At 31.4% G+C, this 12,336-nt stretch overlaps 1 protein-coding gene across 5 annotated transcripts in view; it reads left to right on the top strand.

Annotated features, from left to right (window-relative positions):
* The first annotated feature begins 638 nt into the window (after positions 1-638).
* The window catches only part of LOC143247553 (phosphatidylinositol-binding clathrin assembly protein LAP-like), a 77,093-nt gene continuing 65,395 nt past the window's right edge, over positions 639-12,336 (top strand). For 4 of the 5 annotated variants that reach the window (XM_076495830.1, XM_076495866.1, XM_076495838.1 and 1 more), the window contains exons 1-2: positions 660-992; positions 11,637-11,779. In XM_076495830.1, coding sequence (XP_076351945.1) covers positions 857-992; positions 11,637-11,779 — 279 coding nt within the window. In that variant the 5' untranslated portion in view covers positions 660-856. Of the gene's footprint in view, positions 993-11,636; positions 11,780-12,336 lie in introns of all 5 variants that reach the window. The other variant, XM_076495847.1, reaches the window with a different exon arrangement.

The following is a 12,336-nucleotide window of genomic DNA, read 5'->3' on the forward strand; positions in this document are numbered from 1 at the left end:
CCACCGCAACTCTTGAGCTACTCTTTTACCTACGAATAGTGAGATTGATCGTTACATTATAACGCCCTCACGGCTGAAAGGGCGAGCATGTTTGGTATGACGGGGATTCGAACACGTAACCCTCGGATTACGAGTCGTGTATGGGCCATTTTGAGCTGATTTTGTTTTCGTTGGAAGTCTCACATGGTCGCTTTTTTGTGCATTTTATATGTATACAGCCTTAAAAGTCAATAGAAAAAGATTTAAAGTGTCGTTTGAGTTGTTTGAGGTGCTTTTTTGTCTCAGAGTTTTGCGATCTCAACTATAAACCACAATCACGGTTCATGAAAAGACTTTTAATTACGCTAAGCTCTTCAAAGACATTTTCAGAAAGTTAAGAAAGAAAGATGATTGAAGGTTTTACAATGGATATTTTATACTGAATAGATATACAAAGAAAGATTAAATGTGGGTAAAGTCAATATATCTTAATTATCTTAAAAATAATGCATTAACGCCTTTATTATCACGTCGTAAGATAGTTTAATTGAATTCGTTTTTATTTTGATATTATATGACCTTGTAAATATATTGTTGTTTCATTGATCAATAGCCCTCTAGTGACTAAACATATTGCTAAAATTACTGCATCTTTGATTGGATTGCTTAGCTGTTGACTCAACTCTTTCGAGTGTGATACGCCATAGTGACATTAGTATTGGTTTGTCAGTGACTGAACTCTGTTATTTTGGAGGAGGAAGAACACCGGTGATTTGATAATCGATCTCTACGCCGGGGTTGTGGAGTTACATTCAGGACAATTTTTCGCAGTGATATTTATTAATTGTAAAAATTGTACATAGTATTACGGTTGAAGATGATGCACGGTGGTCAGAGCCTCCAGGATAGATTAGTTGCGGCGAGATACGCTCTCGCAGGTCAAGGGCTGGCAAGGATTGTGTGCAAAGCAGCAACTGAAGAACCCATTGCTCCTAAAAAAAAACATTTGGATTGTAAGTCTGGCTTTATATTCAGTTTTATATTAAACATGGAGCCGTACATTAATATAACTGTTTGTTATATGTATATATATATCGAATAACTTGGTAATTATTATAGTCATCGTATTTCCAGTATTGCCGTTTTAACTTGAGAAAGTTGAAGATGATCATGTGAATTGTGAAAGTACTAATAGTCGATACTAGAAATCGTAGTACTTTTCCTGGTAAAAATACTCTGAGAATGACACTAGTACTGTAGACATGTGAAGCAATGCATCTTGAGCATTGGGTTTGTAACTGACAACTGCATTAAATTATTCTAGTAGTATTACTATATTTCTATTAGTATTAGGCCTAATATTTTTAAAGAGAAATTGAAAAATAGATATAATATAGAATGGTATTGTAAGTTAAAACTTTCCTTAAACTAAAGGAATTAAGTTCAGTGAGTGTAGAGTTAAGCTGGATGTTAACCTTGCTAGTAAAATCAGCACATTTCAGAATAAGGTAAATTCACAGATATTAACATTTAAGAAAAACAAGCCACCTGTTAGTCCGTGTTAGCTGTACTGTCCATGAAGCTATTAAAAAAAAAAAATGGAGAATGTTTATCACTCAAATATTTTTCAAGCATTTCATTAAACTTCTGTAAATTTACTGCTTTAATAACATCTGAAGGAAACAAATTCTAAATGGTAACTACCCTGTTAGAAAAATTAAATTGTTTTTGCTGAGGATGACACATCCAATCAAAATTTATATTTATTTCCACTAATCCTACTCATAGTTACTGTTAAATAAGAAAAAAAAGATGCATTAACCCTTTTAACTATTTTAAACACATCAATCTATTGGGAAGATTAATCTATCTTTGAATGACAGTATTTCCATCTTGGTTGTCATTTTAGAAGACATTTGAATCCTTTCGAGCAATTTAGTATCCTTCCTGAAGTCAGGCACTTAAAACTGGCTACAGTTTTCTAAATGTGGCTTAACTAGCAATACATACACTGAAATTATAATCTTTTTAAGTGTTGGTGTGCATGTATGGCTTTAACTCTTGCTGGATACATCAATATATCTGTTATGATTTTAATGCATGTCAAAAGAAAAGCACCCAAATGAAATTATTTGAAACATTGTATAAACTTTGTAGAGATTATGAAGATTCTGCAAAATGAAAAATGATAGTTATATGAATTTACAGCTTTGAAAAGTTAAACATTTTATAATAATGTTTTTTAAAAAATAAGAAACAACTTGAAATGCTTTTGTCACATATTGATCATTAATTTTTGCATTTGTCTATGATCTTAAGTTTTTTTCACATGTTTTTTGTTCTGTATAATTGTAAAGTTTGTTTGGATTGATTAAAAAACTGCACAATTGTTCTGTTTATTGTCATTGAAGTATGACAAAAATAACATTTTTAATCATACCAAATAAATTATTTGATCGTAATGGGTTTGGTGCTTTATTTTTCTAATTTTTTATGATTTTATGTGAAATAGCCAGTTTGGTGTAACGTTTAATATGTATATGAAGTTTAAACCCATGTTTTATGTATATATGTGTATGCATACTAACATATATGGATATATCTTTTTTTTGACCACTTTATTTTCAATTCAAGCAGTTACACAAACAAATTATCTAATTAAGCCTATGTTATATTGTTCAATGGTCAAGTAGTTTTTTTTCGCTAAACTTTAAAGAAAAATCAGGATTATATTTGTAGTGAAAATACCTTTCAGTGTTATCTTACCAAGCTAAACTTGTTTTGATTTCTCGTGGAGTCTTGGCTGAACTGGAAGCCATATTGGCTTATATGGTTGAAAAGAATGGTCAGAAAATAATCATTAGAAGTCTATTACTTATTAGACCTCAGATATAGTCAATTATCATACCACAGCAACTGACACTAAGAAACAGTGATTAAATAAAATTGATGAATCCTGTGTTAAACCTTTCCCAAAGGACTTGGTGTAATATACACAAGTTCATCTACATGCTTGCACACATTAAATATTTGCATTATAACATTTGATACAGCATGTGTATCTTCACAAAATATGATAAACTTTTAGTAAAGATTACAAGCTTTTTGTACTCACAAAAAATAAGTTTTATTAATGAAATATTCTAGCTAAAGATTTGTTTGTGAAAATAAAATCTGTTCCAGTAGTTGTCTGAATGCAAAGTGGTTTCATGTTGTGATTAAAAACTATTCATCTCGTACATCTCAAATATTATTTGCATAATATCTAAAACCTCTTAAATATATTTCAAACATTTGATTTTAGTGAGACTATGTAATGTTATTTTCTATGTGGTGTCTTTCACTTAACCAACCTTCTAACCATCATAAAAAAAAAAATAGGGAATAAATGTTATGCTTGTTTTTTATAAAATGACCTCATATTTATAACATGAAAATACAGATTTTTAGTCTAAGTAGCTTAGGTCTTGTAGCACTGTATATTACATATATATTTATTTTTTATTATATTGGTCTTCCAGTCACAGCTATCTAAGATTACACAACTTGTGGTACATGTGTATTCAGGTTAAATTTTCTAGTAATATAGAACTGATCATTAGTCTTCGTTGTCTTGGTTGTGTTTTAATGGACTGGTGTTTTCTAATATATAGTCATATTTCAATTATTATACATTGTGTGTGTGTATGTAAATTATTACTATTTTGATATAAATTATTAAACTTATTGTTCTTAAAATATATATAACAATAAATCAAGAAGTAAAGCAAAGGGTTATCTTTTCTACCTCTGACCTTTGTATTTGATTGCTTTTAGACATAGGTTGCTAAGCCTTTTAAACTTTTCATGTGGAGGGTGTCAACCAAAATGTTTTTTAGGTTTTATCTATGAGGTTGAATAACCAAAAAAATCATAATTACACTGATACCATAGAATTCCACTATAATTTATTAAGCATGTTAACTAAGACTTATTTAGATTTTACAAAATACAAAATTTTGAGCAGACTAAGAACACAACCAAAGTCATTGAAATTTTGGATCAAAAGAAGATGGAAGCATTTTCAAAGATTAAAATAGTGGGAACATTCTAAGCTGTTGATTGGTTATTCATATGTCATATATTGAAGTAAGTCTACATACAGGACCATTTTCAAAAATGAAAAAGAAGTGAATGGGGTCACTGTTTGATTCAGTGTATATGCCATATCTCAGCCAAATAAAAAGATATGTTTTTATTCTTGCTTGTCAATTTTAATAATTATAATTACTAATTTGTATGAAATTATAGAATTAGTGTATTGTAATCACAAACATCTAATATTAACAAGTGCTGCATTCAACATACTGTGTGATTCACTAAAACCTATATCTCGAAGTGTTCCTTTAATATTTACATTTAAGTTAAGAAGTTAACTTGTACATAATATTAAAGTTTGAATTATAGTCTGCAATGTGATTCCAAATGACAAAGTTATAAAAAAGTAGTTCAATAAAATTTTGAATGGAAGTTAACAAATGTGATCTGTTGTGAAAGGGTTAAAGTTTTAAAATCTAAATTGGCACTGTTTTGTTCAAAAGTATTTGACTTTCTCTTTCCAAATACAGTATTATGGAAATAAAATTTAAGGAAGTTACAGACACTAATGATTTTATGTGGAGCTTGCTAAAAATCAATCCAAAACCAAAATTTATGATTTTTAAGTTTTTTTTCTTTATGTATATCATTAAAAATCTTTTTTATTGAATAAATTTCATTTCTGAACTACTTAAAAAAGTGTGGAAGGATGATTTTTATTTTCTTAAATCAATGGAAGAGTTTCTTTTTTGGGGCAGAATGCTCCTAGTCTCACAGCATGATTAATGTCTAGTTTATGCAAATTTAATAGAGAAGCCCATTTTCCAAGAATATGAATGTATTTTTTTAAATGTCACTATTACTACCCAAATATATTTTTTCATTACAATATTTAATGTGGATAAAATATTTGAAGTTATTGGAAGTCTCTTGTGTTACAGTTTTTTGCTGTGCATAATGATACAGAAAAGTTGTGCATTTCTAGACTTCTATTTAAAGAATTATGAAGAAAAATATTATGACCACTTTTAAATACATAATTCTTTTTTGCAGCCTTTTTTGGGTATTTCTGATGATAAAAATAGTGACCATGCTTTAGATAATTTTCTAGTCAATAAGTGTATTATACTTGTGGTTGAAACCCAAGAAAAGTTGATCAAAATATGTTTACAAGAAAAGTGAACCTCAGGATGTCTTACCTGGCTATTGCATACACCTTGGTCCAGTACATAACATTCTAAGATACTCATCTAAAAGTAAATATCAAATGCAAAAATATAAAATATTACCTTTAATACAAGGAATATTTAACTGAATTATACCAATCAAGACAGCTGGATGATTAGTAGAATTCGGTAATCAATTATTGGGCCTATTAAATGATTATTCCTTTTAGTCTAGAATAGTTTGAATAATTGGAAACATTTTGATTTGTTGGTTTATTTGTTCATGAATTAAGACATTGAACAACCTTAAAGTAATTGAAAGTAATGCTGGTAAATCATGGTGCTCCAGTCCTAACACTTTGGTTACTAATAAGATATTTAAAGGATTTCTTTTTACATTTTTATAAATTCTTTTTGATGTTCTAATTTCCTGTTTAATTAACTTTCTTGTTCTGTAATTTTCTAAATCTGTCATTACACCACTCAGTTTCTTAAATTTGTGACTTTTAAATTTTATTTCTTGCTCCCTTTGTGAGCCAACCTGGCTTTTCACTTGCATCTGCCATTTTTTTTTTCTGTAAGGAATATGTTTATATTGACTATATAAAAAATTTTTTCATATTGGATCTGTGTGTCCAAATAGATCAATGGTCTAATTCATATCAAATACAGTGGTACCTTGGTTCTCGAATGACTCTCTTCTCGAAGAATTCAGTTTTTGAACATATTGTTTGAGAAAAAATGTCTTGGTTGTCGAACATAAACTTGGTTCTCGAACCAAGCTGTTGTGGCCTGAACCCCTGAAATAACCTGACTGATGACCCGAATGACCCTTCGACCATTTTTGGCCCATGCCAAGCTTGCCCAAAACATTTTACCTGCACCTATTGCTCAGTCCACACCCCTGCTAAAATCTGCTGTGAACGTTCTCAGTTTCCTTTTTTTTTCTAAGTATTCTGATTAAATAAGCCACCATGGGGTCAAAGAAGAACAATGAAAGCAGCAAACCAAAAAGAAAAGTTGTTAGAGCCACAATATAGGTGAAAAAAGATCTCATATGGTCTGCACCATACTGAAAAATAGAGAGGTCATCAAAGGAGCTGATGTTGCAAAAGGAGTGACAGTGCTTATGAAACAAAGATCCCAAACAATGGAAGAGGTAGAGAAACTGATGTTGATTTGGGTAAATGAGTTAGCTGGTGATAGCATTTCTGAGACCATTATTTGTGAGAAAGCAAAGCAGTTGCATGTTGATTTCCTGAAAAACAACCTTGGAACGAGTGCTGATATAAGTGATGCCTTTAAGGCTAGTAGGGGGTGGTTTGAAAAATTTAGGAAGAGAAGTGGCATACATAGTGTGGTGAGACATGGAGAGGGTACCAGGCAGAAACGAACCTCATTAGACAAGTTTTTAGTGAGAAATAGGTCCAGTGAGTCTCAAGCAGGTTGTAGTGGTGCAAAGAGAAAGAACCCCAGAAGGAGAGTTATCTGACGTTTTTATGGAAGGTGACTCTCCTTCCAAACAATAATAATCCTCCTACTCTCCATGTTCCTCACCACCTTTCACTTCCACCATCAGCTCTCCTCAGCACAGGTAAAGGCAGTTAAATTTTCATTTTTTTTAATTGTGTTTATAGTTTTTGTGGTTGACTTTATGCATGTAAGTATTGTTATACAGGTATAAATAAGCAATATTTTTACTTAAAGTGCTTCATAATGCGTAATTTTTGGAGGTCTGTAACGGATTAATTTAATTTACAGTATTTCTTATGGGAAAAATTGATTCGGTTTTCGAACAGCCTTTTCGAACAGATTAAGTTTGAGAACCGAGGTACTACTGTAATCCATTGGTGTGGATTCCTGTACGTGGTGAGGGGACCTCCCAGGGAAGGTTCTGTTCTTTCATTTTGTCTCCTCTGGGATCTAAACATCCACCCACATGTTTGCTGCTCGAGGTGATCCATGAAGGGGAGAAGAGGATTCTGGTGGTTGAGTTGAAGTGTCCAACCCTAACAGACCACCTTGGCCTTGAATTTTTGTAGACGGCAGCTTTGGGGTGGGCCCCCTAGTGTCAATTGGCTGGTCCACTTGGGCTAGGGTCAACGAAGTACCAGTGTGGGATGTTCTCAACAGGTGTTGTGGATATTGTATCTGATGTTGGTGTTTGGGTATAGTGTTCACGAAACCCTGGCATTACTGCAGTATCTTTGTTTGGCATTGTAATGCATTTCCTCATGGGGCTCAATGGTGGGTGGGATTAGTGGGCACTGAAATGTTCTTTTTTTATTATAGATCCTCCAAATAAAATTTTAAATAAAACAGTGAAAAATCAGTTTATAGGTAAACGACTAAATCTTGAAGATTCTGAGCAGCAATCTTCAAAATCTGTAACACCTGTATCTCATTTTGTTACATACATTCTCTTGCAGACAAACCTTTAGGGCAGGTATCTCCCTATTTCATTCAGAAGGAACTAGAGGGACTTGCTGGCTCTCCAAAGTCAGTCAAAAAAACTTTGCTCTGGTGACATATTGGTGGAAAAATCCTCATCTCAACACAGTGAACTCCTCTTACATTCAAAGGTGATTGAGGATATATCTCATTCTACTACTAATTTGTTACAAGGAGTTATTTTTGAGAGAGATTTGAAGAACATTCTTGAGTCAGAGGTTTTTGCTGGTTTCTTCACTCAAGGAGTTTCTGCAGTGAGGTGTATCTCCACTCGCAAAGATGGAATTATGATGCTGACCAATATCCTCGTTCTGACATTTACATCACCACATTCCCCTGCCATCATGAAGGCAGGTTATCTTAATTGCAGTGTATGACCATACATTTCAAACCCTCTTTAATGCTTCTAGTGTCTGCGATTTTGTCACTCAAAGATGTCATGTCATGGTTCCTTGATGTGTGCTTGTTCCAGTGGCAAGGACCATGATGCTTGTGAGTGTGAAACAGACCCTCATTGCATCCATTACAATGGCTCTCACCCATTCTACTTTTGTTCTTGCCCTAAATGGTTGAAAGAAAGAGGTGCAGTATTTGAAAACAATTCATAAAATTACTTACCCTGAGGCTCAAAAGTTGCTGTCCATCACTTTATCTCAGATGTATGCTGCTGCACTTCATTCCACAACTATAGTGGGAAGCCTTCTTTAGCTCTTTGGCCATCTTGTTTCTGTAAAGATTGAAGAGAGGAAGTTGTTTTGGCTAGGTTACACATTGGTCAGATTTTTAAACTCGCTACTTCCTTTTTATGTGGTACTGATTCTTCAATGTGTAGTCTGTGTGGCACTCGGGTAACAATCATACATATTTTATTATCATGCCGTCGTTACAACCAAGAACGATGACGCCATTTTAAACATTTTTAAGCCCATGTCATAGGTGAAACTGGCTGCATCACTCATGTTTTTTACATTTTTAAGAGCCAATACTCTTTTTAACTTAATTTAAGGTTTTTATTGGAGTATATACTGTTTTAGCATGATCACTATTTCAGTTTTAATTTTTATTTTGACCTGAACCCAGGACTGGAAAGGCCAACTTCAGGTGACTGACAGCAAGTTTGAACTTAATGCTTTAGTCTTCCTGGTAGGTCTTCATTTTACATATTTTTACCTTAATTTCCATATACCATTATAGTATACTACATCTTGTTTGGCACAGATAGCCTAGTAGCTTTGTGTTAATAAACATGAAATACCTACCTACCTCCCAACCTCTCTTGTAGATTCAGCAGGGAAGCAAAGTAGTCAAGATTTCTCTCAAGTGATACCAGCAGATTTTCCTGCTTGTTGGCCAAAATCTGATGATTGTACGGTTTTAAATAAGTATTGTACAAGGTGAAAAGCACCTGAAAATAATAATCATAGATGTACAATTATTTGGAACTCTAATATGTAAACTACATTTAATATGCCAGTGGTTACACTGACCTAATTCTTATTATGAACTAAAACTGACTTTTTTACTTTAAGTATTGTAGTCCACTGAACATGAAATTCTGTCTTCCTCAATAATGTTTGTAGTTTCATCACCATCAAATTACAATAAATTCAACTAATTCTTGCTCATGTCAATCACATTTAAACTCTCTTTATGGTTGTTTTCAAAGTTGTTTTATTATAAATTATCAGATGACTTGATGTAGCTCTATAGTAAGTTTTAAACCAAAGTCTGTATAAATAATTAAGGGAAATGCTTAAATCAAGAAATATTTTCAAGAGGTGACAGGTTCTTAGCAAAGATTGATATTTTTTGGGATGGGTAGGAAAATTCTAAAAAGAAACTGACAAGTAAGTTGTTTTGTTTACAGACAAAATTCTTTACAGCTGTGCAGAAATAAAAATATATATTACCTTTTTTCTTTAATGAATTGCACTAAACTGTCAGCATAAGACAAAATATCAGTATTGAAATATTTTTGAAATGAATTAAAATTATCTTAAAAATTAATGGCAAAAATATATGAAAAGCTAAAACGAAATTTTGTCGGAGTGCAGTAAAGTAGGAGCAACTTATTTTCTTCATTATAAACTGCTGTACATGAAAATACATCATGCATGTAAAATGGTACAAAATTTTAAACACCAGAAAATTATACAATTAATAGTGTTTTACTGGTTTCTCCCTACAAATTATCACAATTTTACAGTTATAAAACTACTGATTTGTTTTTGTTGATGAAAATAAACACATTACTTCATGCAACTTTCACACAATAAATTTTTATGTAATGTTGATGAATGTTTATGCTAAGAGCATCAAAAATAAAGAAAAAGTAGCTCCAACAGTAGGCCTACATTGTGTGTAAGTTAGTTGATTGCTTATTTTGTTGTAGAAATATAATTTTTAAGACACACAAAAATGAATACATGATATTTTATGAACAGTACTAACATTTATAAATTAAAATAGACAAATATATAAAGTATGTGTGTTAAATATTTTTGAAATTATGATTCATGAATATTTCAAATTATATTAAATGTTAGAAATATTTTGAGAAACTGTTAATCATAATGGACAATACAGGGTGTGTGTGAAGTCAGCTAGGCTTTTGTTAACATTACTGGTAATTCACATTACTGTTGTTTGTTAAGAAATAATAAATTATTGGTTGAGGCAGTGACCAAATTGATTTAAACTTCAGTTGCATTGACTTCAGGAAAATAAAAATAAACTTTTTATTGTGTAGTAACAAAGACATGGTGAGTAAATTTAGTAGCACTGAGAATCAAATCCAAGATCCTTTACTTGTTTTGAAAATATTTTATGGTTCTTATATAATCTTAATATGTTACTGGATACAAGTATTAACTTTAGAATTTTTTGATCTAAACTAGTGTTAAGCAGTACTTCATTTAGAGTGCATTTATATGACATGTACCTATATGATATTCCGTGCTAATCATACTTTAGAAATTTTCTAAAAAAGGAAGGCAACAGTGTGTTACACAGTGGAATACAGTTTGTGTGTGAGGTAAAGGTTGCTAAAATACACAATTCAAAAGAGATCAATTCAGTCTTAAACATTATTCTTGATACAATACTGAATTTAAAAAAATTACTAATGTAGGTGCTTTTTAATCAGTTTTGTTAGAACAGAATTTCTTTTTAAGCATGTTAAAGCTAAAACAATGCTCCAGTGCACCTTGAATAAGATTTTAAGAAATTTTGCTTTCAAGAGATCATTCAGCCTATTATGCTTGTTTGTTCCTCAAAAATGTTAAAGTAAATTATGCAAAAGGAAAAAACTTTGGCAGTGAATATAAACTTTGTACTTTTTATTGCTTTATATGCAATTCAAAACATTGAAATTTCAGAGCTATCATAATAAATCCATGTAAAATCTATTTTGCAGTAGAATCTAAGAAATGTATAACATTTTTGACATTTAGTAGTTTTCATGATATTTCTGCAAAGCATGTTTTTGCAGCTTGTAGTATTGAGAAACTCCATTTCATTCAATGTATAACATTTTCATGTTTCTCAGAATGGCTGGTATGGGTATTAACATTTATTGATAAGCAGAGAATGTTTTGACCTTCCTGAGTCATCTTCAACTTGAAATACATTTTTATTTCAAATGGGTTTTTCGTCATCAATAATTTTTGTTTCACTTGTTATATTTTCTATGTATTTTCTTTTGCAATATGTACATACATTTACTACTTCGTACTGTCTGTTAGAAGTTGAGTTCATGATTAAAGTTTTGAAGGGGATCTAGGGGCCAGAAAATCTTGTTACTATGATACTTCTCTGTTATCCTGATCTTTTGTAAAGTAAGATTTTGGTTTCATAATGTATCATGGTTATATCTATACTGAAATACTAACAAATGAATAATATATAACTTGGAACTCTTAGTTAGACTATTAATGTGTTAGTTTAATGCTTTTCTTCTTTCAGATCTTCTGCAGTGTACAAATGAACCCAATGTCTCCATTCCACAGATGGCAAATTTTCTTATTGAGAGAACACAGCATTCATCTTGGGTAGTAGTTTTCAAAGCTTTGGTCACTGTTCATCATCTCATGTGTTATGGAAATGAGGTTGGTGTATATACATAGTGTGAACCATGTACAATCTTACTGTAATGGATGTAATGTGTGTATCTGTGTATGCGATCAAAATAAATGCAATGTGGTAATGTCCATCTCATAGCAAAACAAACAAGTATCCATAAAAAAATTCACACTTTTGGTAATCAAGTTTCAAACTATTAGAAAAAAATAACTACAGTATCTCTTACAACCATTTCTTCATCAATGAACACAATTTTAAATAAAGTACTCCTTACAACAAGAATGTGAGTTTAGGACTTCATGTGAAGGTTTTAGTATATCTGTTTTTATTTTATTTGTAAATATACTAGTAGAAATGGAGTTCTTAAAAAAAAATTTTTTCAATAAAGAGTACTAACTTTTAATATATAAAAATATACTTTATATTAGTAAAATCTTTACCTTTTCTATGCATTACTTCCTAGACAAATCAGTAAGGTATGAGTACCAATTAGTAATTACTAACGCAAACAGTTGCTCGTAGGGTATTGTCTGTGCCAGTATCTTTTTTGACTAAAAGTGCTCAGATAAATTATGTCAAAAAT

The sequence above is a fragment of the Tachypleus tridentatus genome, chromosome 1 (assembly GCF_004210375.1).
Source record: "Tachypleus tridentatus isolate NWPU-2018 chromosome 1, ASM421037v1, whole genome shotgun sequence".
Classification (NCBI taxonomy): Eukaryota; Metazoa; Arthropoda; class Merostomata; order Xiphosura; family Limulidae; genus Tachypleus; species Tachypleus tridentatus.